Source organism: Onychostruthus taczanowskii, unplaced genomic scaffold (assembly GCF_017590055.1).
Source record: "Onychostruthus taczanowskii isolate IOZ18803 unplaced genomic scaffold, ASM1759005v1 scaffold4, whole genome shotgun sequence".
In the NCBI taxonomy this organism is placed as follows: domain Eukaryota; kingdom Metazoa; phylum Chordata; class Aves; order Passeriformes; family Passeridae; genus Onychostruthus; species Onychostruthus taczanowskii.
Genome location: NW_024501459.1, coordinates 21211900 through 21236952, shown reverse-complemented (window position 1 = coordinate 21236952; position 25053 = coordinate 21211900). Strand labels below are relative to the sequence as shown.

Genomic DNA, 25053 nt, shown 5'->3' with positions numbered 1-25053 from the left:
TGGAGAATTTTATTGATGTGAATGTAGCAGAAATACAATCCTTTTAAAACTATTTATTTTCATTTAACTGAACTGCCTTGCCATACTAAAAAAACATTTTGCAGAGGTTAAATAAAGTATTTCATGGCAACCGCTGCTTCTTAGTGCCTGTGTAACAAGAAACATGAGCCAGCCAAAGTTGTGCAAGTTGGTTTTCTTTCCCAGTAAGAGAATGTGGTATCTAAGACCTTGTCCTAACTCATTTTATCCCCAAGAGTAAGTCAAGTAAGTCAAGTATGAACTAATGCCTGGAGGGAAGTCCCTGACTCCAGAAGTATGGATTATTTCACATTTATCTTACAATCTGCTCTCAGAGTTCTTAAAATTCACTAACTTGGCAAGTCAGGAATTATCATGAGAAATGAAATAATTTCATAACTATGAAGTCATCTAGCATTCCATGAATATGACACTCAGAGGGTTTGTCCTTGCTTGGGCATTATTCTGACCTTTAGATAACAAGCTGCTGGATAGTTTTGCATGGAAACAATTAGAAAAGTGCCACAGTATAAAAGGGACAACCTGATGTCTTGATTGAGTTGTTGTTTTCATTTCAAGGATTTGTATTAATCATTAAAAAAATGTACACGACAACATTTGTAATAACATTTAAACAAACTTTTTTCTATTATTTAAAATGACAAGGGATTGTACTGGTTAGATGAACTGCCATTCTGAATGCTGCATTTACAGTGGACTCATATTGGCAAATGAATAGGCTTATAGGAGAATGCCAAGGTTCTCTCTTTACAAGACTTTTGTAAAGAAAATGTGTTTCTATCTCAACTGTGTGTAGAAAGCCTGAGCTCCCATATAGTTTCAGTGAAATTACTTCAGTGCTGTTTTTTTAATCTCTATATTTCCCAGCAAGACATGGCTGTTTAAAAATGTTAAGAGAGCAGAAATCGTGTTGAAATTATTCCAAAGGTTGGGACAAGGGAAGTAGAACCTCCCTGCTAGAAGAGCCTGCTGGCCAGCAGTGTGGCTGAGTCAGGAGTCAGCTGTTAGCTTTGCCCTCTCCTGGGACACGGGAATCCATCATGACACTCCTGACTTTTTATCAGCCCAATTCTTCAGTGAATCTAAATCTGATCAGAGCAAAACAGAATGGGGAAACCCTTTGACATCACCAACTGTTAGCTCAAGAATGAATATCTGAAAAATGAATCTGAAGCTCCTATTGTCACCTCACCCACTGCCTTATGTGTGATTTGGGTTTCTGATGGACTTTTCCACCTTTCATCCTGCACTTTTGTTTTTCATTTAATAAGAAACTTACATAGCAGCCATGAAAAAGGAATGTTTTGTACTGCTCAAGTGTGTGACTGAAAGCACAGTTTCAGTTTTCCAGGTGTTAGATGTCTAATGCTATTTATTCTGATGGTGGTTTTTAGCAGTTCAGTTGCAACTAAGAGAAAGTATCAGTAATGAGCTGTTGTTTTGGTTCTTCAACTTTTCAATTGCTTGAGATAATCTTCATTTTAAAAACTCCTTCCAGTTTGTACCATTAATGAATACACACCATACTCAGAACTACAACTTTAGTAGATCTATCTAAAATGAGGATTCTTGCAACCGAGTAATTTTAGGTAAGCAACCAGAAAATGAATGCAAGAACTTTTTAAGAGGAAAGCCTTACTTAGTTCTGGGTTTATTTACATTACTTTAAATATTTCCTTCTTCTTCTTCTTCCACGTATTTATGAAAAGGTTTAAATCTAATTTTGGGTGGTTGCTACAAATGCAAGTGATAATTGGTTATGAGTTATAGGTTCCACTTAGTTAACTTTCTTTCTCTCTCACACAACCAAGGGGAATTACAACAACTGTAATCCTACGTCACCTGATGAGTGGGAATGTTGTCCCAGACTCTGACACATGCTCAGCTGCACAGAACACAGTCACCACTTGGTTTGGTCACTTGTGGGATAGGGCATCACAGGTGTTTTGTGTGTATGAGAAAATGTGTCTTCTTTTAAAACATGGAAAGGGACATACACTACTCCAGAGTCTCGAAGTCCCAAAGGCCTCTCTCTGTCACTATTACACCAGCACACACTTTTTATAACAGTTCCTCTGTTGCTGGGCTAAGATGGTCCTCTATGAGCTTGGCTTCCTCTTAACTTACGCCCTGACTTCAGTGTCAACTGCAATTGTTTATTCTGGCAGAATGTGCTCTGCACAGATTACCACATTCATGTAAAATTCAGTAGTTTTGCATATCCATCAGCTGACATGTGAAGGAAAACCACAGTAAATTTGCCATCTCTGCCTCCCAGTGTAACCTGAAACTTGTCAGCAGTGCAAGTGGGCACAACTCCTGTTTAGAATTACAATTCAAAATTTGCCTTTTTTCTCACATGCTAAGACTAGCATTTCCAAGAGCTCTAGAGGAGTTAGGAACTCCCATTCACTACATTCCTCCTAGGATCTGTTAAAGTTTTAGTGATTTTTCAGGGCAGGACTACTGCTCAGCAAATGGGGTGGCACAGCTCTGTAGTTTCATACTCAGCAGGAGCTGGGTATATACTAAGAAAAGAGAAGAAATGGATTTGCTGTTTCACAAACACTTTTTAAATTAGATTTAAGCTCCTGTCCTGTCTTGAACAAAGAAAGACAAGAAGTCTATTTTTTACTACCTCCCAAGTGTTGGTCTCCTTTCCCAAGTAACAAGTAACAGAACAAAAAGAAATGGGCCTCAAGTTATGCCAGGAAGGTTTAGATTGGATATTAGGAAAAGTTGCTTCATGGTGAGGGTTGTCAAGCATTGGAACAGGCTGCCCAGGGAATGGCTGAGTCACCATGCCTGCGTCTTTAAAAGATGTGGCACTTAGGGACATGGTCTACTGGCATGTATTGGGTTGGACTGAGTGATTTTAAAGGTCTTTCCAACTTAAATGATTCCATAGTTTCATTGAAATACTTCCTGTTGATAGTTTAAAAGTATTTTATTTCAGTTTCAGTGTTTATCCTTAAAACAAAAAATCTAAAAACCCAGAAACTGTATTATTTAAACTATATAGGTGGGGTGTTTCTGACAATTTTAAATCTTTTCTAAGGGAAGCACTAAGTTGAGAGCTTTGTCCAGTTTGACCCTGTTCTGCAAACAATTTCAGTGAACAGATGCTTCTGGTAAAAACAATTGGTTAAAAAAATTCCCCAAATCTCTAATGTACATCTCAGGAAACACGGATCACTTAGTTATAGAAACCTGGCAAGTTGTCTTTCCTTTTTTCAGAAGCTTCACACAACTGCTTTGTTTTACAAAAAGTGCACATCCAGTTCTACCCTCCAGCAACTTTTAAAGACTTCTGGCTTTCCTCGTACTTTGTTTACCTTTTCTCTGTGTTGCAGCCCCAGTGTGTGACTCCTGAAGAAATTGGAGCTTTAGAGATGGTTGAGACCACAGAGAAAACCAAAGAATCAGTGCATGAAGGCATCACCAGCATCAAGTGCTGCCCTGGAAGGGCTGTTTCTGCCGTACCTGTGGGGACTTATGCGAGCGCCAGCTGTACTGGTGACTGTGGAGAGTAGCCAGCAAAATATTCTCATCAGTATCCACCTGGCCAAACCTCAGCGTCTCCTGGGTGTCATTGCAGATCACGAAATGGCTGAAGACAAACTCCTCTGCCTCAGGACATCGGTTCTGAAAGGAAAGGGATATGAGAGCCAGGAAGAATCAATGTCAGTTGCAGGACATTTGGCAGCTGCCTGCCCAATGGTGACTGTTACAACACAGAAATGCAAGATCTCTTCCTTCAGCTTTGGCCTCATAGTAATCTCTGCAAAATCTAGTTTCTGGGTTGACAAAATATATCCTCAGACTTAAAATACTTTACTTTATGTTTCTGTAATGCAAACCTTAAGGATTTAAAACTGCAATAAAACTAAATTTTCTAATTTGGGTAAAAAACTTCAACCACATTAAATTTCAGTGGGAAATGAGGTTACATAGGGCAGACAGGGTACAAGAGGCTGAGCAGAGAGGCATGAAGAGGTTTCTCAGTGCTTGACAACTGAGCTCTCAGGCCAACAGGTTTACAGTTCCTCTTCCCCAGCCCCTGCTTCTACTTTGAAATATTGCTGTGGATCAGTAGAAGATTCCCTCTTTCCTGATACCACATCACTTGAAAAGACAAGTAAAGGAAAAAAAGGAGAGTAGAGTATTGAGTAGAGTATTTTCCCAGCTCCATGAGGTTGATTTGAACACGCATCATGCCATTTAATAGGAAAAGTATTTTAGATTTTACAATATTTTTTCTCCAGCATCTTTCCATCCCTCTCTTGCTGCTTTTCGTCTGGCTGCTTGGCACTCTGTTGGCACAATGAGACTATATGACAATCATAAAAATTGCCACAGCTCCAGGTCTTCTACCTCTGAAGGCACGAGCTATAATACCCTGTATGGGAGAGGTCACAGTGTGACTGACAATTTGATTTGGAGACCATCTCTCATATATTTCTGCCCTAGTCATGTGTGGGCTGGCACATTCCACTTACAAGCAACTATCTAGCAACTGCAACAATTACTCAAAGAAACCAATATTTGGATAGTCTTTATGCAATTTAACTGTTCTAACTCAAAATATTCACCTTCTTGTGGTTTTACTGACCCATCTTTCCTAGCACACTGTTATGACAATATTTTTCTCTTCACAACACAGCTAAGCTACTTGTTTCTCATCCTTTCTTCCCATGATGTTTTCTCTAACTTATGAAACCTCCATGGATTATGAGAGCTGATTCTGCTTCCCCTTCTGCTTGCTCTCTCAGGGGACCTTTTAAATGGACATTACAAAGCTAGCACCTTCCCTGCCTCTAATCATATGGATCCCTTAGCTCTTTGATAACAATGTGCCTGGAATCCTGCAGAAATTCAGAGATCAAACAAGAGGGAGAGAAGTATTTCCTCATAGATCCCTATGCAGCCTTAGTTATCCTTGAAAACCAGTCTGGTGCATTGCTTGTAGCACATTACTGGGTGATGCACACGGAAGTTTCTCTGAGAAGTGAAGTGTGCAAGGTATGTCCACTTTAGCATCCTTGAATGCAAGTTCACTACTGGTGTCTCCAGAAGAAACTAAGGTGAATTTACAGGATGTCTGGGGATAGAAGGAACCTCTGGAGGCCACCAAGTCCAATGCCCCTGTTAAAGCAGGTTCACCTGGAGCCAGCTGCACAGGATTCCATACAGGCAGCTGTTAAATATCTCCAAAGGAGGAGACTTCACAACCTCCCTGGGCAATCTGTTCCAGTGACTGGTCACCCTCACAGTTAAGATGTTTTTCATGATGCTCAGATGGAACTTCCTGTGTTTCAGTTTGTTGCCTCTTTGTACTTAATCAAGGCAGGTTGTAATTCCTTTTGTAACTGAATGTCAGAATGATTGTCTGGGAATGTTTGTGCAAATACTATACATCCTAGGAATATTTCAGCATGAGAATATTCAGGTTAAAACTTCTTCCCAAGTCTCGTTACTTCTTCTGCATAAGATCAGGTATCTTTTGTGAAACAGGAGCCAGGTGAGCATAACCAAAACTGCACCTCTTCCAAGCAACAAAACTCTACAGAGCAGTATGTCTGTATCACATTCAGTAGCAGATCAGAGTGTGCTAAAGGCTGACATTTACAGTGAGTGCAGAGTTTATTTTGGCATTTTTCAGTGGAGGATCTATGACTTTTTACTGTCAAGCTGCCATACCCACATACCCTTAAGTATACCGCAAATGTATGTATTTTCCTGTTACAGCTTTGCAAAATATTCTTTTTAAAAGGGAGGATTTACTATTCATAGAGCTCAGCATGTTGTTAGAGTCAAACCTATACACAACCTCAGGGGAACTTAAGAAAAGCCTTTTCTTTTCACTCCAATACATTTTCTTGATACACAGAGATTGAAAGAACAATGTCATAAGATGATGAACTTCTTTCTTTTTACTTAGTAGCTAACTTAGTTTCAAGTAAGCAAATACAAACTGTAGGTTTTTGCATTTCCCAGAGGGAAAAGAGAATCCAGTGAGTTTTTGGCATGCATAGAACTTCTAACTTCTGCTTGGGGAATGTTATCCTATCAGGAATTAGTAATACGCTTGCACACATTTTGGTGCAGATGAATGACTTGAAAGCTAGATTTGTTACTAGAATTCAATGCTTTTAACAACAACAGTTCTCAAGTTAAGTGAAAGAGGTATTTTAGGTTACGTTTTATAATAGTTCCAAAGTTTTACCCAAGGAAACACCAAGATTTGCATAACAGGGCATTGCTCTGTACTGCCAGGCTTGAGAGAAAGCTACTGATGCCTCCAGTCTTAATAACAACAGATCACTAAAGGAACATCAAGGAAGCTTGAGGATGCTTTAGCTCCCTGTGGTGACTATCCACTGGACACCCATGAAAAGGATGCAGTGAAGAAATCTTAATTGATAAAAGAATGCCTAGAGAAACCAGACAAATAAAACCAAATAGAACCAGGCCATTTGTGTGGCAATGATGTTGAAGGGCTGAATGATGACTCCAGGAGCTGAAAACACCTAAGTGTGGATTAGGAAAAAAACCCTCTCTGAATTAAAACAGCAAATCAAAAGAATCAGCAAAAGATTAACAGCCTGAATCAGATACAGATTAGGGTCAGTTCCTGAGGGACAATTTCCTGCCCCTCTTTAGATCATTTTTCAGCTGTTATTTTCTCTCAGAGAGGCCTGGAAAGTGTCTCTCATTTATTGGTCTTTCAAATATTTTGTGAATTCTATTCAGAGAGGGCGGAAAACATCCCACATAATACCAGTCACCAGGCTTTTTCAGTCTCAGGACTTTTTGCTTGTGTCTTAGCTCACAGCTATTTCAAACCCACACCGTAAAAGCCTAGGCCTCTTCATATGCACAAAGTTTTTTTGCTTTGTGCTTCACAAGCTACCAAAGACTTGTGCAAGCTTTTTCTCCCCCTCTCAAGTCCACACAGACACAAAATATCACCTAGTAATGTTTTTTTTTTTCACAGAAAGTCTTTTGCAATTTGTCTCCCTTGCAGGCTCTCTAAGAGAAAAGAACATTTTCCTTAGGATTCTTTAAACTTCACTCTCATAGCAATGTCCTGGCATTATCAGGTAGAAACTTTCTGTATCCTTTTCCCTTTGTTCTTTGTGCTTATTGTAGAAAGACGGGGAAACCACTGTGATCACAGATGGCATTTGGACTGATCCAGCTCATTAAGAAAACTTAAGCAACTGCCAACAGAAAGGTTAAGCACCCAGCAGACCTTGAGGAAAAAGAAGTTCCAGTGGTCTAAAACAGGTTTAAAACAGGAGATTTTCTAACTTCTGAGGAGTTTGGGAAAAGAGTTGCAATGCCTGGTTTATGTGAGACCACAAAGGAAAAGCTTTTTTCCAGAAATAACACTTTGTACCATACCTGGGGAGTTGTTGTCTCAGCTGACCTCTGTCTCTAGATATCTCAAAACAATAAGGATGTGAAACAATTCATGAAGGCTTAAATGCCCAAATAAAGGGAAAAAAATACCACATGCTCCACCAATGTATTTTCACAGGAAACATGCATTTTCTATCTCATTTGGTAGTCCCTGTGTTATGATTAAATAATAAAACTAAATTAATAACAATATTGAAATTCCTTGCCCAGGTCTTTAATTATTAAACCCATTACTCTAGCTTTGTCTTTAGATGTGCATTAGCCAGTTACTGCTTGTAGTTAAACAGGAATTTCAGATCAGACAGTGAAATATGTCAAAAGGGGAAACTGTTTTCAAAAAGTGCTAATCCTCTCAGATTTTCAGCATGTGACTTAGAAGTATAAAGCCTGGTATTTTTTTAGGCTTAATGTACTTTCAAAATGCCCACCATTACTTAATTTAAAAAACCCCACCAACAAAAAAAACCCACTAAAAAAGAACAGCAACAACAACAACAAAAATCAGTCCTTATCTAGGAAACAAAGATACTGACAGAGGCTTCTGTTAATTCCAGACTCCTGACCTAAAGGTGCATGGCCAAATTGTTTTATGCTTCATCTGTCTGCCTACTGACTCCAACATCACTTGTTGCAGATTTTAATCCAGTAAAAAATATGTGGAGAATTCAAATAACCCTTCCTGGTTATTAAATTCATGCTTCTAGTTGCAGCTTTTATACTGCATTTTGTGTGAACAGCAGACATCAAACAATGCTTATTATTGGGAAATGTATTCCCTCTCTGTTCAGGGCATGCCAACCCCTTCAAACTGGAGGTAAAGTCACATAAAAAACATCTTGGCAACAATAAATTTAATAAGCTATTTTGAACCCACTTGTGTGTTAACTGTTCCCTAATTTCAAAGCGATGCAAGTTTTTAATCTCAAATACTCTGGGCTAGATACCCACCACATCAGAACATGGTGGCAAGTACCCCTGACATGAGAGGAAACGAGAAAATTACAGCAACAATTACAGAATTATATCCTCCTGTGGCTCATGTTAACATTGCCAAATCCATGTATAAATCAGTACCAACTATTCATAGAATGTACCTGTCAGCAATATACCATGCGACATATGGCTCTACTTAATCAAATATACAATTCCATTTTTTTCAACTCAAAATATTCCTTCAAGGCACAGAGTAGTCAGTCAGTCATTCACACTGTGATGTGGTTTAAAACATTTAAATATTTATGCACCATATTTTATTTATATGTATAGCTGTGTCTGAGAGATCTTTTTTTCCCCCATCCTAAGAGGAAACTGACCTTTCTGAAGGCCATTTTGCAGTAGTTGCCACACATGTCTTAGATGAGGGACTAGTACTAAGTCAGAAATATTTTGGGTTTAAACAGCCTACAAGGACTCTCTTATACTTTCTATGTTTGTTTTTTATTAAAAGCATTGTTCAAAATATGACAAAAAACAGAAATTGGAGCTACAAAGATTTTTGTTCACATTGATATTTGAGCCAGCTGTGAAGATTTAAATCACACTAGATCTTGTTTTATGAATGTCCTTTTGCAACAAGAAAACCATGGAATGCCCTTAAAAAAGAATTTTTTGATATAAAACAGATGTTTTATCCTTTTCTGGGGGCTTTGTTATTGTAGTGCCATGATAGGTAATTAATTCCCAGGCTCCACATAGGTCTTCAGGCAGATGAAGAGAATGATTTGATTTCAAGGCTATAGTGAAGTCAGGGAATTACAGGCCTTTGAGGGGTCATTGCAGAAGCAAGTTTCTTATACTGGGACTGGCTTCAGCCATTAATGCTGCTTGCACAGAATGTAACGTGAAACCAGTGTTGAACTTCAATAAGGATGGAAGTAGTAGCTGGAAACAATATGTGCTGTTGCTCAGACTGAGCTGAGCTGATGTATCATGAAAAGACACTCACCTTTTAATAAATTAATGGATTATTTTGCATTTCAAGACCAGGGTTTTGATTATTCTGATATGAATCCATGTAGCTTCAGTGAAATTCAGGTTGTTCTGGCTACATTTACCTTTACATACCTTTTTCTTAATTTTCATTGCTATTGCAGAATTAATGCTAATTAGGAAAAAGCAATTTCAGTATACGTTAGGGCTTTTACGTCTTGAAATATTTTAATGAAAGCAGCTGATATTCTAATTTGCTATTGAATTAATCACAGTAGCTATATTTTTTCTCATTATTGTGTTTGCATACCTGTTGCCAAGCCTGAATTGCTGTATTTAGAGAATGAAGTGCATATTGGCCAAAGCTGATGAAAATAGGGTCAACCATTATCGTGCAGTCGAACAGCCTTCCTGCTGTGCTGCTGGAAACTGCAATCTGCCCCCAGATTTTGAAAGGTTTCACAACACTTTGCATGGTCACATTTCGACACTCCAGAAGTTTACAGTCAGCTTGAGTCGAAAACTGGATCTCCTGGAACACTGACTCATCATTCCACTGACGAAGATACACGTGAGGCTCATCAAAGGAAACTATCATGTATTCTAGTTCAGATGGCATGTTCTTATCAGATAAAAATGGCTGAAGAAACCTTGGTGGTGCTGAAAAGTAAAAGAAAACAAGACTAGAACCATTGCTGCACTCTTTATATTTTTGTAAATTGTGTTTTTACTGCTTGTACGTAAAGATGAAAACAAGTAAATCTATCAAAGAGTTGACATTTCTGAAATGAATCCTGTTCACACTGTTTGTTTGATGTAAAACAGTATCATAATTAATAGCAGCTGCAAACAAAAAGTACCTGCAGAACAAAATCTTTTCATGGTAAATAAACCAGCCAGCGAAACTGCTTTATCTGCACACTGCTCAATGCTTCAGATTGGCACCTATTTGGAACAGGGACCATATTTCTGGGGGAACTTTTGCTACAGTAGGTGTATATGATATTCCACTCATAGCACATTACAAACACAATAAAAATTGGCAATACAGTATTTGCTGACATGTGACTATGCAGGCCAACAGGCTCCACATTGGAAGTTGTCTTTTCTGCAGTTATGGACAGTTCAAGACCACAAAACCACTGAAATGTGACATACTACCCCATAATACTAGAAATGAAAGAAAACAGTATCCTAAGACTAAAGCATGAGAAACGTATCACAAAGAAGATCTTATCGCGTTCGTTGAAGTCTCAGTCGTGCAAAGTGCTGAGCACTGAGGCAGCAGACACTGCAAGGCACGTACAGCCCTTGTGTAACATTAAGCATGTGAATATTTCCATTGATGCTATTATTTATGTTGCTGGAACTATTCACATGCTTAAAATTAGCATATGCTCTAGTGCTCTACAGATTTGGAACCAAAACACTCATCCCTATCCAGGATCAAGCCCTGTTTTTCTACAAACTGTAATGGATACAACAACTTTTGTGCTCCCTTTGTGTATAACATAGCACAAAGGAGCCTCAAAACTTAAAGCCTTTAGATGCTGTAACAACGGTAACAACAGCATAAGCTCAGTCACTGTTGAGAAATAAAACAGCTGCGTTTGATTTCAATCTGATTTTTGCCTTTTCCAGTATATGTAATTTTTAAGACATCTGAAATTGGAGTGAAGGAATAGTAAGGAAGATTACATACTGACAGAGGTAGCTGACAGAGAAGAAATGATTTGCTAGTCATTGAATGTCAGTCTTGGGATGATTTGATAATGAATATATTATAATACTTGCAAGAAACACAAAAACTACACACAAAGAAAGCTGTCCTAGTCAAAATTATCCCAGAAGTTTGCGTATCTTCCATAGAAAGCATTCCTGGCATTTGAAAATCAGACAATAATCTAAAGATCTCTTGGAATGTATTTGCCATTAATGCAATGACAGAGAGCACTGAACAAAACCAGATGTAGCTCCAAAAGTGATCATAACTGAAATAACTTAAATCTGCAGTTCTCAGAGCTCTTCCAAGGAATTTTTACTAAGCAGGTTGCAAAATCTTCAAGTATTTTAACAGTACTGTTAATACACTGGAAAATGGAAAAGATCAAATTCATTCACTAAGATGGCTCAAAAGTGAAGTGGCACCTGCTGTCCCTAATCAGACTATGGCAAACAGACGGCTTCTACAGTTACCCATTGCAGGGGCAGGAAGGGGCTGCTCTTCCAGCCTCACTGCCAGCCCTGTGGACAGGCTCAGAGCACACAAGTCATTGGTTTCACCCTGAAGCCTGAGCCACTGGTGGGCTGTTTGTGATGGCTTGTTGCAAGAATGCCTGTTTGAATGAGGAACCGGGGACTACACAGAGCAGGAGAGTGCTTAAGAAGCATCTTTGAACTACAGGTTTTTATTATTCTCCATAAAGCAGTACATACCTGTGCCAAGTTGATCAAGATGGTGGCATAGGTGGACTTCCAAACAGGTAAATTGGATCAGCACACTCAGTGATGGCACAAACCAAGGAGTAAAACAGGAGTCAACCCTGGTGCAAGCCGCTAATGCCGTGGGAGTCACAAGCTGATCGCACATGCTTTGGGAGCCAGATTCACTTTCTGAGCTGCAGAAGGAAGGTGACAAAGTAGTACTTCAGCACTTCCAGGATTTTGCAGCTTTACAGCAGGAATTGAGGATGTTCCACACTCATTTTCTGACACAGACAACATCATGGTTTTATTTTAACTGCTCATGCCAGCATCTGTACTTTTTCCAAAGCAGACCATAATAGACAAGACTGCAATCCATCCATGCTTTTATCAAAATACACTTTCAATTTACAAATATTTGAACCACAAACCCAAAGCCTATTTGCAGAAAATAAAACCAAAATATGCCAGGTATAATTGTTGAAATGGTTAAACAGAGTAATTATTGTTATTAAAGCTATAAGAATGAGGTGAAAGGTCAAGAGAATTTGGTTTTTTCCACTTGATTTTAAGGAAACCAACTTGCAACCATCAAACTACTTTTATGTATGAACCCCTAGTCTTTGTAAACTTTATTTCCTTTGCCCTTCTCACTCTAAAATCATGATTCAAAAATTATTTCCAAGTACTGTAAGCTCAGTCTGGAGCCCTTTACTAACACATTAACTATACATTTCAAGTGCCACCCTCCAGATTTTTTTTCATAGCTGTGCTCCTAACACCATGAATTTCCAAGCATTATCTTTCAGTCTCTTGAGAGGAACTAACACTACATCATAATTCTATAACCTGCTAAGACACCACAGAAGTACAAATAAACTTTCTAATTTAGCAAAAACTGTCCTTAATGCTCCTTATTCTCATTCCATTTAAAGTTTGGCTCTCAAGAGTTTTAGTTTAAAAGTTTAGACTTGATTCAAGAGAATTACAACCACATCCTCAGTCAAATAATATCTTGATTTTTAAAATAAAATTTAATGAAAGCTGGACTAAGGTCAACTTAATATTTTTGTCAGAAAGTCATTAGTTTTTATAAAGCACCATAAATCCAATTCCATTAACATTTTAAAGATATTTTAAATTTAAACAGAAGTTTAGATTTGAACAATGGTTTTCCAAGCAACATACCTTAAGCTTTTAGGACTGGATTTTTCATCATGCAATGTGTTTTACTTCAAAATTATGCACAAATATAGTAGGTACTCAAAATGTTCAGCTGCAAATGCATGGAATTCCACGGACACGTAAATGGATCAGTATTATTTAGTGCTGCAGTAACTATCTAGTACAGTATTTATTTACAGAGCTTAAATCCAACTTAAGGCTTGTGGACATAAAATACTTATGCAGCAGTAAAACCCAACGAAGATTAGCTAATTATCAAACAATCATGCCAGGATACTAAGAATAGATTAGGTCAGGAAAGTATGAAAGATAAATGACTTAATCAGAATTTTAGCAGCTTTCCTGTGCTTCTTTACCTGTTTGAATTGCTCGTTTGCATTCCAAAACCAGTGTTGTATGCCTTTTGAGAACTGGCACCTTTGGAAATAAAATTATTCTTTGTGTTCACATGATAAAATCTCTATGGGACTGGATAACAGAGAAATAGGATGCTTTACTTTGCTCTGTCTGCCATGGATATTTCTTAGGTTGCTGGAACAAAGGAAGGAACCAAATCCAAAAGGACAAAAACTCATATGCTGATTTAGACAACTAAGTGTTTTTGAATCTGAAAAACTGGTTAGTTCTTTCAAAATATCTATTAATATTTTAAGATGTTTTGCTTGCCACATTTTGATTAGAAACAAATTTAGGAGGATATGAAATGAAAACAGTTTTCTGTTGGGGTAGATGAGAGCAAACAAATGTTAACCAAACTATGAAGAACTTTAAAAAAAACTAATTGCACCTTGATATTCTGAATTAAGACTTGATTTCATGAGCAGCTGTAACACTGATTGCAGTAAAGAGGAAGGAAATTTATTTCTGATATTTGAGGTTTATTCTGACAATATGTATTTATTGTCCTCAGAAACCTATTTCTTGACTCATCTATCAGGGACTAAGCATTTTTATTTCTTTTGATGTATTTTGGAGATGCCTATTTTCACAAAAACCCAATAAAAACACAAAAACCAAATAAAACCTTCCAATTTATTATTTAGCAAAATTTTATATATCTGCTTTTCATTTATTGAGCATTTTACTGTGGTGGAACTTCTGTAGTTTCTCACTCATAAAGACCATGATGACAGAGCAACAGAACATGCTTGATGCAGAAGGAAATGTGGCAGGAGCTTCACACCAGGGAGATAATGTAAATCATTTAGCCAAATTTTTCTCAATTTTTTCTGCCCCACAAGCAACAGACCACAGAGAGGTAATACTCAGTAAGTTAAAATCCTGGGAACAAAAAGATTCAAAGCTGCTTTTTATTTCTTGATGGAGCCACCTTAGAAACCAAAAAAAAAGGCCCAACACTGAAACCCTGCAAAATTCAAGAGTCCAACCAGATGCTTTAAAACTTAACAAGAGAGAAATAGCAAATGAGGGTGGGACAAAGTTGCCCCATGGGACAGAACTGTCCTTGCATCCTCTCCCCTGCCAGGGAGGGACAAGCACTGGCAGTGGGGGACTGAGAGGAGCAGGACAGTGCATCCTAAACCACGGTTTAGAAGGTAAAATCTCTAGAGAAAAAGTAGCCTTCTAGGAACCATTTGAAAAGAATTGCAACAAGATCTTTCACCACTGTTTTCCCATCTGCCCAGACTTTTTCTGAAGTGTAATTGTTTTATCTGTGAGGGGGTCCATTTGAATTTTACTCAACCAGAAACCATATTCTGAATTACAGCCACCATGTCATTATGAAAATAAGAATACAGTAACAATAGAAGTCAGCTACAGCACAAAATATATTAAAAGCAGTAATTGAGTTATTATAGTATTTTCTTTAAAAAAACCCTACTATAATAAAAAGTCATAATATAAATAAACAGTTTTTAAAGATGAACTGTAGTCACTACCATGACCCATGGATGATTTGGATAATTTTTAGATCACTACCATGATTTGAAATTGAATCCCATTTAAAATTTTTGCCTAGGCAGGCTTCCATCAGACCTGCAGTACTGCCACTTTCTCCTTTAACTTTGCAGAGAGCACAAAAATAAAAAAATGCAGCCCTTTATCACATGCTGTACACAAACAGCAAATAAAGCAGTGTTAACTGAAAATACAGGAAAATTTCTATCAAGTCTTGGTGAACAACAGTAGGAACATTAATATCAGAAGAAGATGTGATTGTGAACCAAAAATTTGTTCATCAAGTGAATACAATACAAAAACACCCCCACATTTCTTGGCTTCCTTGGACCTACAAAGTGAAGTGTGGACTGTCCACAATTTTTCAGCTGTGAAAGAAGAGGAAGAACCAGATTCTACTGCTTTGTGTTTGGCACATCATGCTAAAGCAGGAATGTGACAGAAGCAGAGGAAATTAAAAATAAAACTGACCTGACTTTATTACCAGATTTTTTTTTCTTTTTTCTTTATTAAGTCCTGGGAAATATCAGAATATTTAAAATGGAAAATATCTACATTTGAAGTCATATAAATTATGATATTTCACATCATGCAAAGCAGCTCAAGTTAAACATATGGCAACTGAGAACAATGACTTAGCAGTGACCTGCATTATTCTTGTTATTTTAAGGGAGAAATATTTAAACCAAAACTGCCATTTGTGATGAAACTACAACATGGGAAAATATCCACTGGGAAGAAGAAAGAGACCACTTAACTCATTTAATTTATGACTCAAATACTGGTCTGAACCCAAATTGTTAGAGGTCAAAATCCAGTACATCATTTACTTTGAATAAAAGCTGAAACAATTAGCAAGAAACATGATCATGATTCCTCACTTGAATTTCTAAAACGTAGCAATTTAAGGCTTATTTAAAAGTTTTTGTACTTGTTTCACGGTTTGTATCTTAAGGCACTTTCAATTACTATTTTACATTAATATGTCAGTAACAATAAAAATACTGTTTAAATTATACAGAAGATGCACAAATATACAAAACATCTTGTAATGTAACCCAATTAAACAAAAAAAATTATAAATCGTTCCCAACCAAACCAGGAAGGGGCTTTAGTGTCTCACCAACCAAACAGAGCTTATAAAGTAATTTCAATTATGATTTGTTAGTCCTGCAACAGGCAAATGCAACCCATAAAAATAATTTATTCTGTGATAATTTCTTTGTAATCCTCTGTTTTAAGGTCTTCCATAAACAGTCATTTATATGATTTCTCTCATAAACACAGTACTACATCCCCAAAGAGACGCTAAATTATTTCACTTAGTACTTCAAATTTACTCATTCATTGAATAAACTTTCATAGGTGCTCATGCAAACCGTATACATACATAGAAATAATGAATAGGATACAAAATTCTCAAAAATAAACAACATACATGTATATATTATGCCCTTCACCAGACAGCTCCTTAATTTTTATACTTCAAGTTAGCTCCTGATCAATCTCAGAAAAGCTTGCATACCACAGGATTTGAATCATGACATCTTTGCATATTCCCATATTCATTACTGGCTGCTCTATTTCACCCTGCCAGCTACTGCTCATCGTATCAGCTGAATCTACATCTTCTCACAAACCTTGTTTTCCTGTCACATGAGACACCTAAATTTCATACTTCATAACCAATGTTAGGAATCAGTAATAAAGCACTAAACCACAATGGATCAGCTCTCTGCTAATAATAATTAGCATATCACAAAGGTTACCACAAAAAAGAACCCAACAAAACCTGCAGAATTTTAAGGAAAAAATATTATCATTGAACAGCAGTTGCATGCATATGGCAGTGGTTAGAGTCTGACCCAAAATGCAACATCAAACTAAGAAGATAAACTTGAACAAGACTAAGCATTTTTATACTTTGCAATTAATAGTGCATTACAATTGCTAACCAATCATACAGTTGCAGCATGTAATTAATGTCAAATCATTGTGAGTGTAAAGGAAAATGTGAGGTTCAACTTTTATGCAGCCTGTGTTCCTTACTCTCACAGATCCCTCAGCATTAGAATTCCCTAGTTTAACACTCAGCACTGGCATTAAGCCTTGAGGCTCTTCCCACAAGTCTGCAAAATTCCATGTTAAATGCTGGCTTTAGGAACAAGACTTTGGCATTTACCACAACATGGGCACTGTCTCTCTCAAAACCAAGAAAGTCTGGCATTTTTTGGTTTAGTCGAATCTAGAACATATTTCAGAGTGCTTGGTGAGAAGAAATTACCCATACCAGCAGCAGTATGTTTGATGAAGCCATATTCAGCGAAGTTATTTCCAACATAGACTTCCTATGAGCCACTAGATGCCTAGAAAGGTTTGTGTTCTCTGCAGGTCCACAGTTTCTGTCATCACCTCCTACACAAGGCTTCCCTTTAACAGAACATGACCCCTCAGGGCTTAACTATTACCTTAAATTTGTTCTGTAGCTGTAACCATACACATTCAGTCCTTGGGCTCTGTCTCAAAACCTCCAGCGCAGTGACGTATCACTGGCATGTTTGCTGTGTTTCTGAGAAAAAGCCACTGTGCCTCAAACACTGTAGGTCAAAGCCTCCTATCTGAGCAACATCTGCTCTTGGTTTGACCTATGAAGGTTTCCTGAGAAGGATCACTCCTGACTGGTCAGGACTACTTCTTCCACACCAGTCCTTCCTGCAGCCATCCTTAAGAAAGCTTGCAGTACAGCTTTGTTTGAAGTTAGAGATCAGTTTGAATTTTTATCATAGAACCACAGACATGGTTGGGTTGGAAGGAACCTTAGAGATCATAGTTCCAAATCCCCTGCCAAGGGCAGTGACAACTTACACTAGACCAGGATGGTCAAAGTCCCCCCCAGCCAGGCCTTGAACACCTCCAGGGATGAGGCACCCACAGCTTCTCTGGAGAACCTATTCCAGCGCCTCACCACCCTCACAGTGAAGAATTTGCTCCTAATATATAATCTAAACCTGCCCTCCCTCAACTTAAATCCATCCCCCCTTATCACTACATGTCCTTGTAGAGAGTCTCTCTCCAGCTTTCTTTAGGTTCTGAAATGCTGCTCTGAGGTCTCCTCGGAGCTGCCTTTTCCTCAGACTGAAAAATTCCAAGTCTCTCAGTCTGCCTTCACAGGAAAGATGCTCCAGCCCTCTGATCATCTTTGTGGCTCTTCTCTGGAATCACTCCAGCAGGTCCACATCCTTCTTAAGTTTAGGGCCCCAAAAACTGGACACAGTACTCCAGATATGGTGTCATGAGAACAAACCCATGCCTCCAAATTAAAAACACTGCTGAGGCAGGGAATATAACTTTTTCTCTCCGCTGATTCAAATCAGAGGGTTTCCTTGTATATCCCATAGGTTTCTGGCTTCTGGAGCTCACCCTGACTTATACAAATCTTTAAATTTCCAGTCTACTGTTCATGTAGGTATAAGCTACACTTCTTAAAGCTATTATGAATTCCCCAGGCTAACAAAAGTATCAGGACTAGTGACTCTGCAGCGTCTGGACAGGTAGGTGTCAGTTCAAGGAATTTTCCTTTGACCACCCTCTTTCTCTTCTGTTTATTTACCTTCAAACGCTTCAGCAGTGAGGTAAATGTTTTTTGCTGCCTTCATTCATCTCCTGCTATCCTTGTGCAGTGAACTGCAAATGCTTCAGTTCAATTCCTGTTGTTTCTGAACAATTACAGCTCATTAGCTTATCAGAGCTCCCTGAATGAAACACTGCATCTAGCGATAAACCCTATTCCAGCAGAAAACAATAAACATGACTACAGTGCTAAATGTCTTGATGAAAAAAAAAAATCTACTACATTTCACTACATCATTTCCAGTTCCCACCGAGTTCACATTTCTGTGGTGTTAAGCTGACCAGGAAGGCAATTCTGCCAGGGTCCCACATTCAGAGGAATTAACCTTGTCTAAAACACTTAACTTCTCAATGATGAAAATGCATTCTTTCACAATTAACATCAAGAAATCATTTCCAACCTGATACTATTAATGGAAACCAGATGTTTAATTTTCTTCATTGATTTTGTTAGCCATGCTCATATTCCCTGATTTCTCTGAATTCTGTAGCTTCATTCAACACATACATGGATGCTACATACTCATTGAAGCTCGGGTTCATAAACAAGCAGTAAGAATCAGCAAATACCAATGGTTCAAGAGAGTAATTTTGGATTTTCTGCTCTAAATATAAAATGTTAAGCAGGTCTTTGAAAGCAATTCCACTGCTGTTTCTGGACAGAACTTATACTTATTTTTTTTATTCTACATACTAACCAAAAAGGAATGAATGCAAACAGAGTGAACATCTGTCATTACACAGTGTTTCTAGCTGCAAATATAATGAAAAATGGATCCCCAGTGTTAAAAAAGCACTGATTAGGTTTTTTTTCCTTTTAGCATAGCAAGCAATCTGTGTGAATAATAATGCAATACTATTGAAAGAACAACATTTTGTTCGGTATCTTTAAAATAGTTGTTGACTTGCACTGAGGAGACAATCAAGGTGATGTGAAATTACTTCATGCAAGAAGAATGTTTACTACTACATTATAGGATGGATTGCACCCAAGCTTTCTCTTGTTAATTAGCTGATTTTACTGCCTTATGCAGCTAAGAGGTCTCAAGACCTCAGGTGTTTGTCTGCGCTTTTCAGTAAGCCTTGCATTCAAAAAATGGATGGTTATGATGCCTATGAACCTAAAGGAAAGCTCTTTTTGTGCACACTCCATGCTGTAATGTGATAAGCTACAGCCTGAAGCTCGTACAGGACTAACCGCTCTTATCACATATACAAAAAGTATCTTCTAAGTTTCTTGAAACAGATTTCTTAGGACTGTGGCATTGGATGTCTTTTTCCCTCCTCCTTTAAAATTACCTTTGGTCATCAGCCACGTTCTGGCTGCTGTTGAGGACAATCCTCCACAGGTCAGAGGCTATGAGCTCCTTCTGATCGTTCACAAGGCTGATGCTGGGCAGCTGCAGCTCGCAGACTTTGCTTTCTGACAGACTGAATTCCCGGAATGCAACAAATGATTTCTGAAGCTCATCCCAGTACTCCAAGCTGCAAGGAACCTGTGATAAAAGGCATAATTATGTGATAAGGCATAATTAGTTTATGCTTGATTGCAAATATAATGCAGCTTAATCTAGACGCTAAAAGTGCAAAACTAATTAAACTAAATAAAAGTAAATGGTCATACACAAAATATTGACTGTAAACATTACTCAGATCTTGTGCTGCCTTGACTTAAATGAAAATGTTTTTAGAGCATCATTGCAGACTAACACTTCCAACTTTCTCTTCCTCTGTACAAAAATAGCTGCTTGTTCCACAGGAAACCATGAATAACAAAGACGATTAATCTGAACATTATTTGTATTATGCAGCCAAAAAATCCATCAGATGTCTACACATCATGGTATCAAAGACACTCTAGTTATCATTAATTTTTTTTAACTCATTGTTTTAGTTTTATTACATAACAAAATGTAAGTTTATTAAAATAATCAGTAACGCAGAGAAAAAATTATAATGGACAACACAACACTTTGTGGTGGGCCAACACATTGCTAAAAACCCTGGGTGAAATAATGAAGCACTTGTAAGCACATGACCTTTTCTTTCAAGGACTATTTAGACAAATAAAGGCAAATGAAGCCAAATAAATACATAATGGCTTCTGTTTAATTACATCCCTAAATTTAAATCTGTAAATAATCCACTTGTATTATTTCAAGATGTATCACTGAATTGGAGAGAAAGTTATTATCGACATTTCTATAGGCAATAGAAAACCAATTTTAATAAAAGTACAGATCTTTAAAAGTTCTACTCTAGGTGTCTTTTTTTTTTTTTTTTTTTTTTTTTTTTGGTAATAGCAAGAAAGTGAATGAGAATATGAATTTAAAAGAAATGCAAAATCAGTCAGCTATGAAGATTTTAGAATTAAGATGCAGAAATCCACAGGTATGGCAGCTGTACACGCTCAAGATTACTAAAAGTCAAGCTGACATAAAGCAAATAATAAGAAAAAATTGCATATGTATGTGTTATTACCTGTTTTATCGCTGTGTATAGACATACATATATAAATAACTGGGAAAAAAGTAAGAATGTGGTGGAGATGCAAATGAATTTAGAAAAAGTTTTGTAAGCATTCTTCCTTGTTATTCAGTAAAGATTATAATGCAGATGGAGATGACAGTAAGCTGATTAATTAACAGGAATGAAGGTTAAGAAGGAAAATTCAGGGAGCTCAATGGTTCAAGCTGGGGAGGGCAAAGGAACATAAATAATCACCAAAGAATTCTGGAGGAATTAACATGTGGAACCACAGAGCCTGAAAGGTGGATTTTAACTACATCTGTCAAGCCACGATGATATGTGAAGACTGAAAAAAGCAACCACAGTCTCTAAAATTTTTTTTAGTTCAAGATGTAGGACAAAAGAAAAATTATCTGATAATTGTCAGTAAACCTCTGATGCCAGTAATGTATGTAACACAGAGTACCACTGCAGTAACAATCAGGAGAGCTGCTTTAATTTTGAAGACTAGCGTGTGAGAAAAAGGGATTGTTTTAATATCAAAACCCACATGTCATATGTGTAAAGACAACACATTTGTTTATAAGCTGCATATTCAATTGGAAAGGGTTAAGATCTGTAAATGTCAGCTGGAAGAGTGTGAGGCAGTATGATGAAGCCTGGAAGAAGCAAATACCATCTTGAGAGACTTCAGGTGACATATTTCCGAAAGTTAGGGGCAAATATTAATTGATTTGCGTAAGACATCAGTGGGGACTCATCTGAAGTATGTCATCTTTCCAATTCTTCATCTTAAAACTGTATTAACTCTTGCTGGGGAGAGTTAAAGACTAAATGAAACGAAACAACAGGAACATAATTGTTCCATCCAGACACCGCAGAAGAGAAACATTTAATAGAAGAAAGCTTTATAGAAATGTTGTGTCCAAATTGAGTTGCCCTACCAATAAAGTGTAAGGCTAGAAAATGTACAGAAAAAAGATGGGGATGTGCAAGGACAGCCTTGGTGCTCATCAGAGCTACTTTTAAAAACTTGATTTGTTAATTAGATGGAGAAAATAACAAGCATTGCCCCAATATGGGAGAAGGCTGGGCTTGGTGAGCCAGAAAACATCTTTCTTGGTTCTCTGTTGCTAACTGTACAATAGTGCTGTGCACAGCAGCAGCAATAAGAAATACCACATTAAGTTTGTGGCCATATTTCAAAGTCACTCTAAAGCGTTTTTTTTTGCTCTCAGTGCCACTAGACTTTGAGATTTTTTTTCAGAACTTCTCGTGTTAAATTATTTGAGTGTTTAAAGTCTGTGGTCAAACACACAAGGCTGCTACACTACCATAGCAATGTTCCTACCCTCCAATTATGGATACACTGGATACATCCAAAGAACTCCCCTATGTTAACTAGGAACACATAAAAAGTCTCCTCCATCATCTGCTGTCTTTAATACTACATTGTGGAGCCATTCACACTCACATACTTCTTTTTTAAAATTTTCACAATCTCCATTGGTGATAAAACATTTGAGTTTAGTTAAATATTGTAATACTTGGCATATTTCCTATAGCATGAAGTCTTGGAATTACATAATTATAAAAGGATATGTTTCATTTCTGACAAAAGGCTGCAGCCTTTTATGGTTGCATAGATACTTTACATAGAGCAATATTCATTTCTGCATACTTTTAAATCTCAGTCCTTAAAATGCCTTGGCATTCTTTTAGGAACCTGATTAAATATATTTGAATACTTGGTTGGTTGCACTTCCTAATGTCTGTCAAAATCTGAATTACCTTTTCTTATCAATGTTATTGAGTAATACGTGTGCAACGAAAGTCTCACAAAGCTATCATAGATAGGATATTTATTTCTCTTCGATTACATTCAAAACAAAACTCTTTCCTTAGTGATAATCTCACAAAATTGCATTAGAATAGAAAGTAATGGGTGTTTAAAAGAGGCTAAGCAAGGTGATGAATTCTATTCCCACTAGATTAATGAGCTGGAAGAACAAGTTCAAGAGTACAGTAAGGCAATTTTTAAAGTGGCACTACAATACAAAAACCATAAAACTATCAATGAGGGTAGATGAAAATAATCTAGAGACATTAAAAATAAAGATTCAAAATAAAGGCAGAGCAAAACTTGAAAAAACCTAAACTGGATTTCACACATCCTGTCTATACTAAAAAAAAGGTACTTCAGTATTTCCACCCACTGATTAGGTTGTAGATGTATTGAAACTCCTCTTGAGGAAAGATGGCAAAGCAAAATGATGAAAACAATTACGCCACAAAGAAGTAATAACTTGGTAACTCATCTTCAGGCTGTGGTCTGTGGTATAAACTAACACAGTGGAAGTTTCATCTGAGTATGAGGAAGAACTTTATTGTGTGGGTGACTCAGAGAGATTGCAGAGTCTCCCTGGAGATATTCAAGAACCACCTGGAAGCAATGCTGTGCCATGTGCTCTGGGATGATCCTTCTTCAATAGGGAGGTCTGACCAGAGGATCCACTGCAGACCCTTCCAGCCATACCCATCCTGTGATTCTGTAGTGCAGGACAACATCTAAAGTGAATTATGACAAATTTGGAAAGGCACAGGAATGATTGCTGAACTCAGCAGTGTGAGTAGCCAGAAAAAACATCATGGAACAGTTAATGCAGCAAGTAGAAAAGATTATTCCTCATTATTTTGTTTACAATTTTTTCTAACTATGTTGTAACATGTCAAGAAATCTACCAGAGCAAGAGACACTATGTTTCAAAGTGTCATCTGCACATTAGAGATAAGAAATCAAGGACACACATTATGTGATTTCCTACATAAAATACAGCTCATGCTTTGGAACTACACAAACTGTAGGCTTTCTAGTTTGAAGTTTGCAAAAGACTTAGTTGACTTAGAATCTTTGATTTCTACATATCTAGCTTTATTTTTTCTAGGGGCTTTATTACTAATGCCTGATCTGGATAAGTTTAAGGAAAGATGGTAGCTCTGGGCAGTATCAGCTGCCAAAAATAATAGTTGTGAAAGCCTGGAAAGGGGTTATAATGCCAGAACTGAATCATTAACAGTGGGAATAAGTGAACTAGCTGCAACAAAAAAATTCCCCACATGTCAAATTAAGTACGGTTTTACCTCAAAATATTTGAACAAAACCTAAGCTATAATTCATATAATTGTTACCTCTTAGAAAATGTGACCACTAGGGCTGCCTCTATAAAAGCAAACACAAACAAAGCAAATTTAATTTTTTTGCTAAACAACAAGCTTGGCTCTCCAGCAGACACTTCCCTGCAGCTTTTTGTCTTCTTCCATAGCTCTCAAAGACAGTTTTAATTGCAATGATTGTATTCACCTGTCACCTAAGTGTGCATAAAAGTATTATTTAACCATGAGCTCAGCTTTAACCAAGAATCTGAAAGCTCTGTTTTGCTAGAAAACCACACACTGTGGCAAACACACTTATTTAGAAGGATGATTATGGCAATAGGGAGCAAAACCACAGTCAAATGCTTTATTTTTCAGCAGTGCCTCTGTTTAACAACAGAGGTTAGAAACAGAAATGAAAAGCTGTATGAAACAGCCCAAACTCTAAGCAGAGAAATTGAAGGCTGCTCCTTTTTCTCTTTCCTGTTGTGAACTGCAGACACTGGAGATCTGAAAATGGCATGGCAGTGGTTGGAAGAAGAAGGAAAATGGTGTATTGGCAAAGTGCATGACACAAACCAAAAACTGTTCAGAAACAGTTGCCTTGGAGCAAAAATCTTTTTAGTTAGAAGAGAGAAGATTCCTGCTTTCTCTGAATCTTGTTTCACTCTATTTTAAGACAAAAATTTTCATGTATATTACACTAACACATTTATGAAAAACATCTCTGATTTGAGCAGAACTGAAAGCTCCAACATACACATCACTACCCCCCCCAAAAAAAGGCCAAACAATGAGAAACCTGAAAATCCTCTTAAAACCCTGCATACTTCAAGTAATTTCCTTCATACTTGTTAACCTATCAGCAAGACAGTATAA

At 37.4% G+C, this 25053-nt stretch overlaps 1 protein-coding gene across 7 annotated transcripts in view; it reads right to left on the bottom strand.

Annotated features, from left to right (window-relative positions):
* Positions 1 to 25053, bottom strand: part of VPS13B (vacuolar protein sorting 13 homolog B) — a 429942-nt gene that overhangs the window by 43544 nt on the left and 361345 nt on the right. For all 7 annotated transcript variants that reach the window (XM_041413097.1, XM_041413101.1, XM_041413100.1 and 4 more), the window contains 4 exons: positions 19852 to 20048; positions 11830 to 12011; positions 9704 to 10053; positions 3523 to 3684 (listed from right to left, as the gene is read on the bottom strand). In XM_041413097.1, the coding sequence (XP_041269031.1) occupies positions 3523 to 3684; positions 9704 to 10053; positions 11830 to 12011; positions 19852 to 20048 (891 nt within the window). The remainder of the gene's footprint in view (positions 1 to 3522; positions 3685 to 9703; positions 10054 to 11829; positions 12012 to 19851; positions 20049 to 25053) is intronic.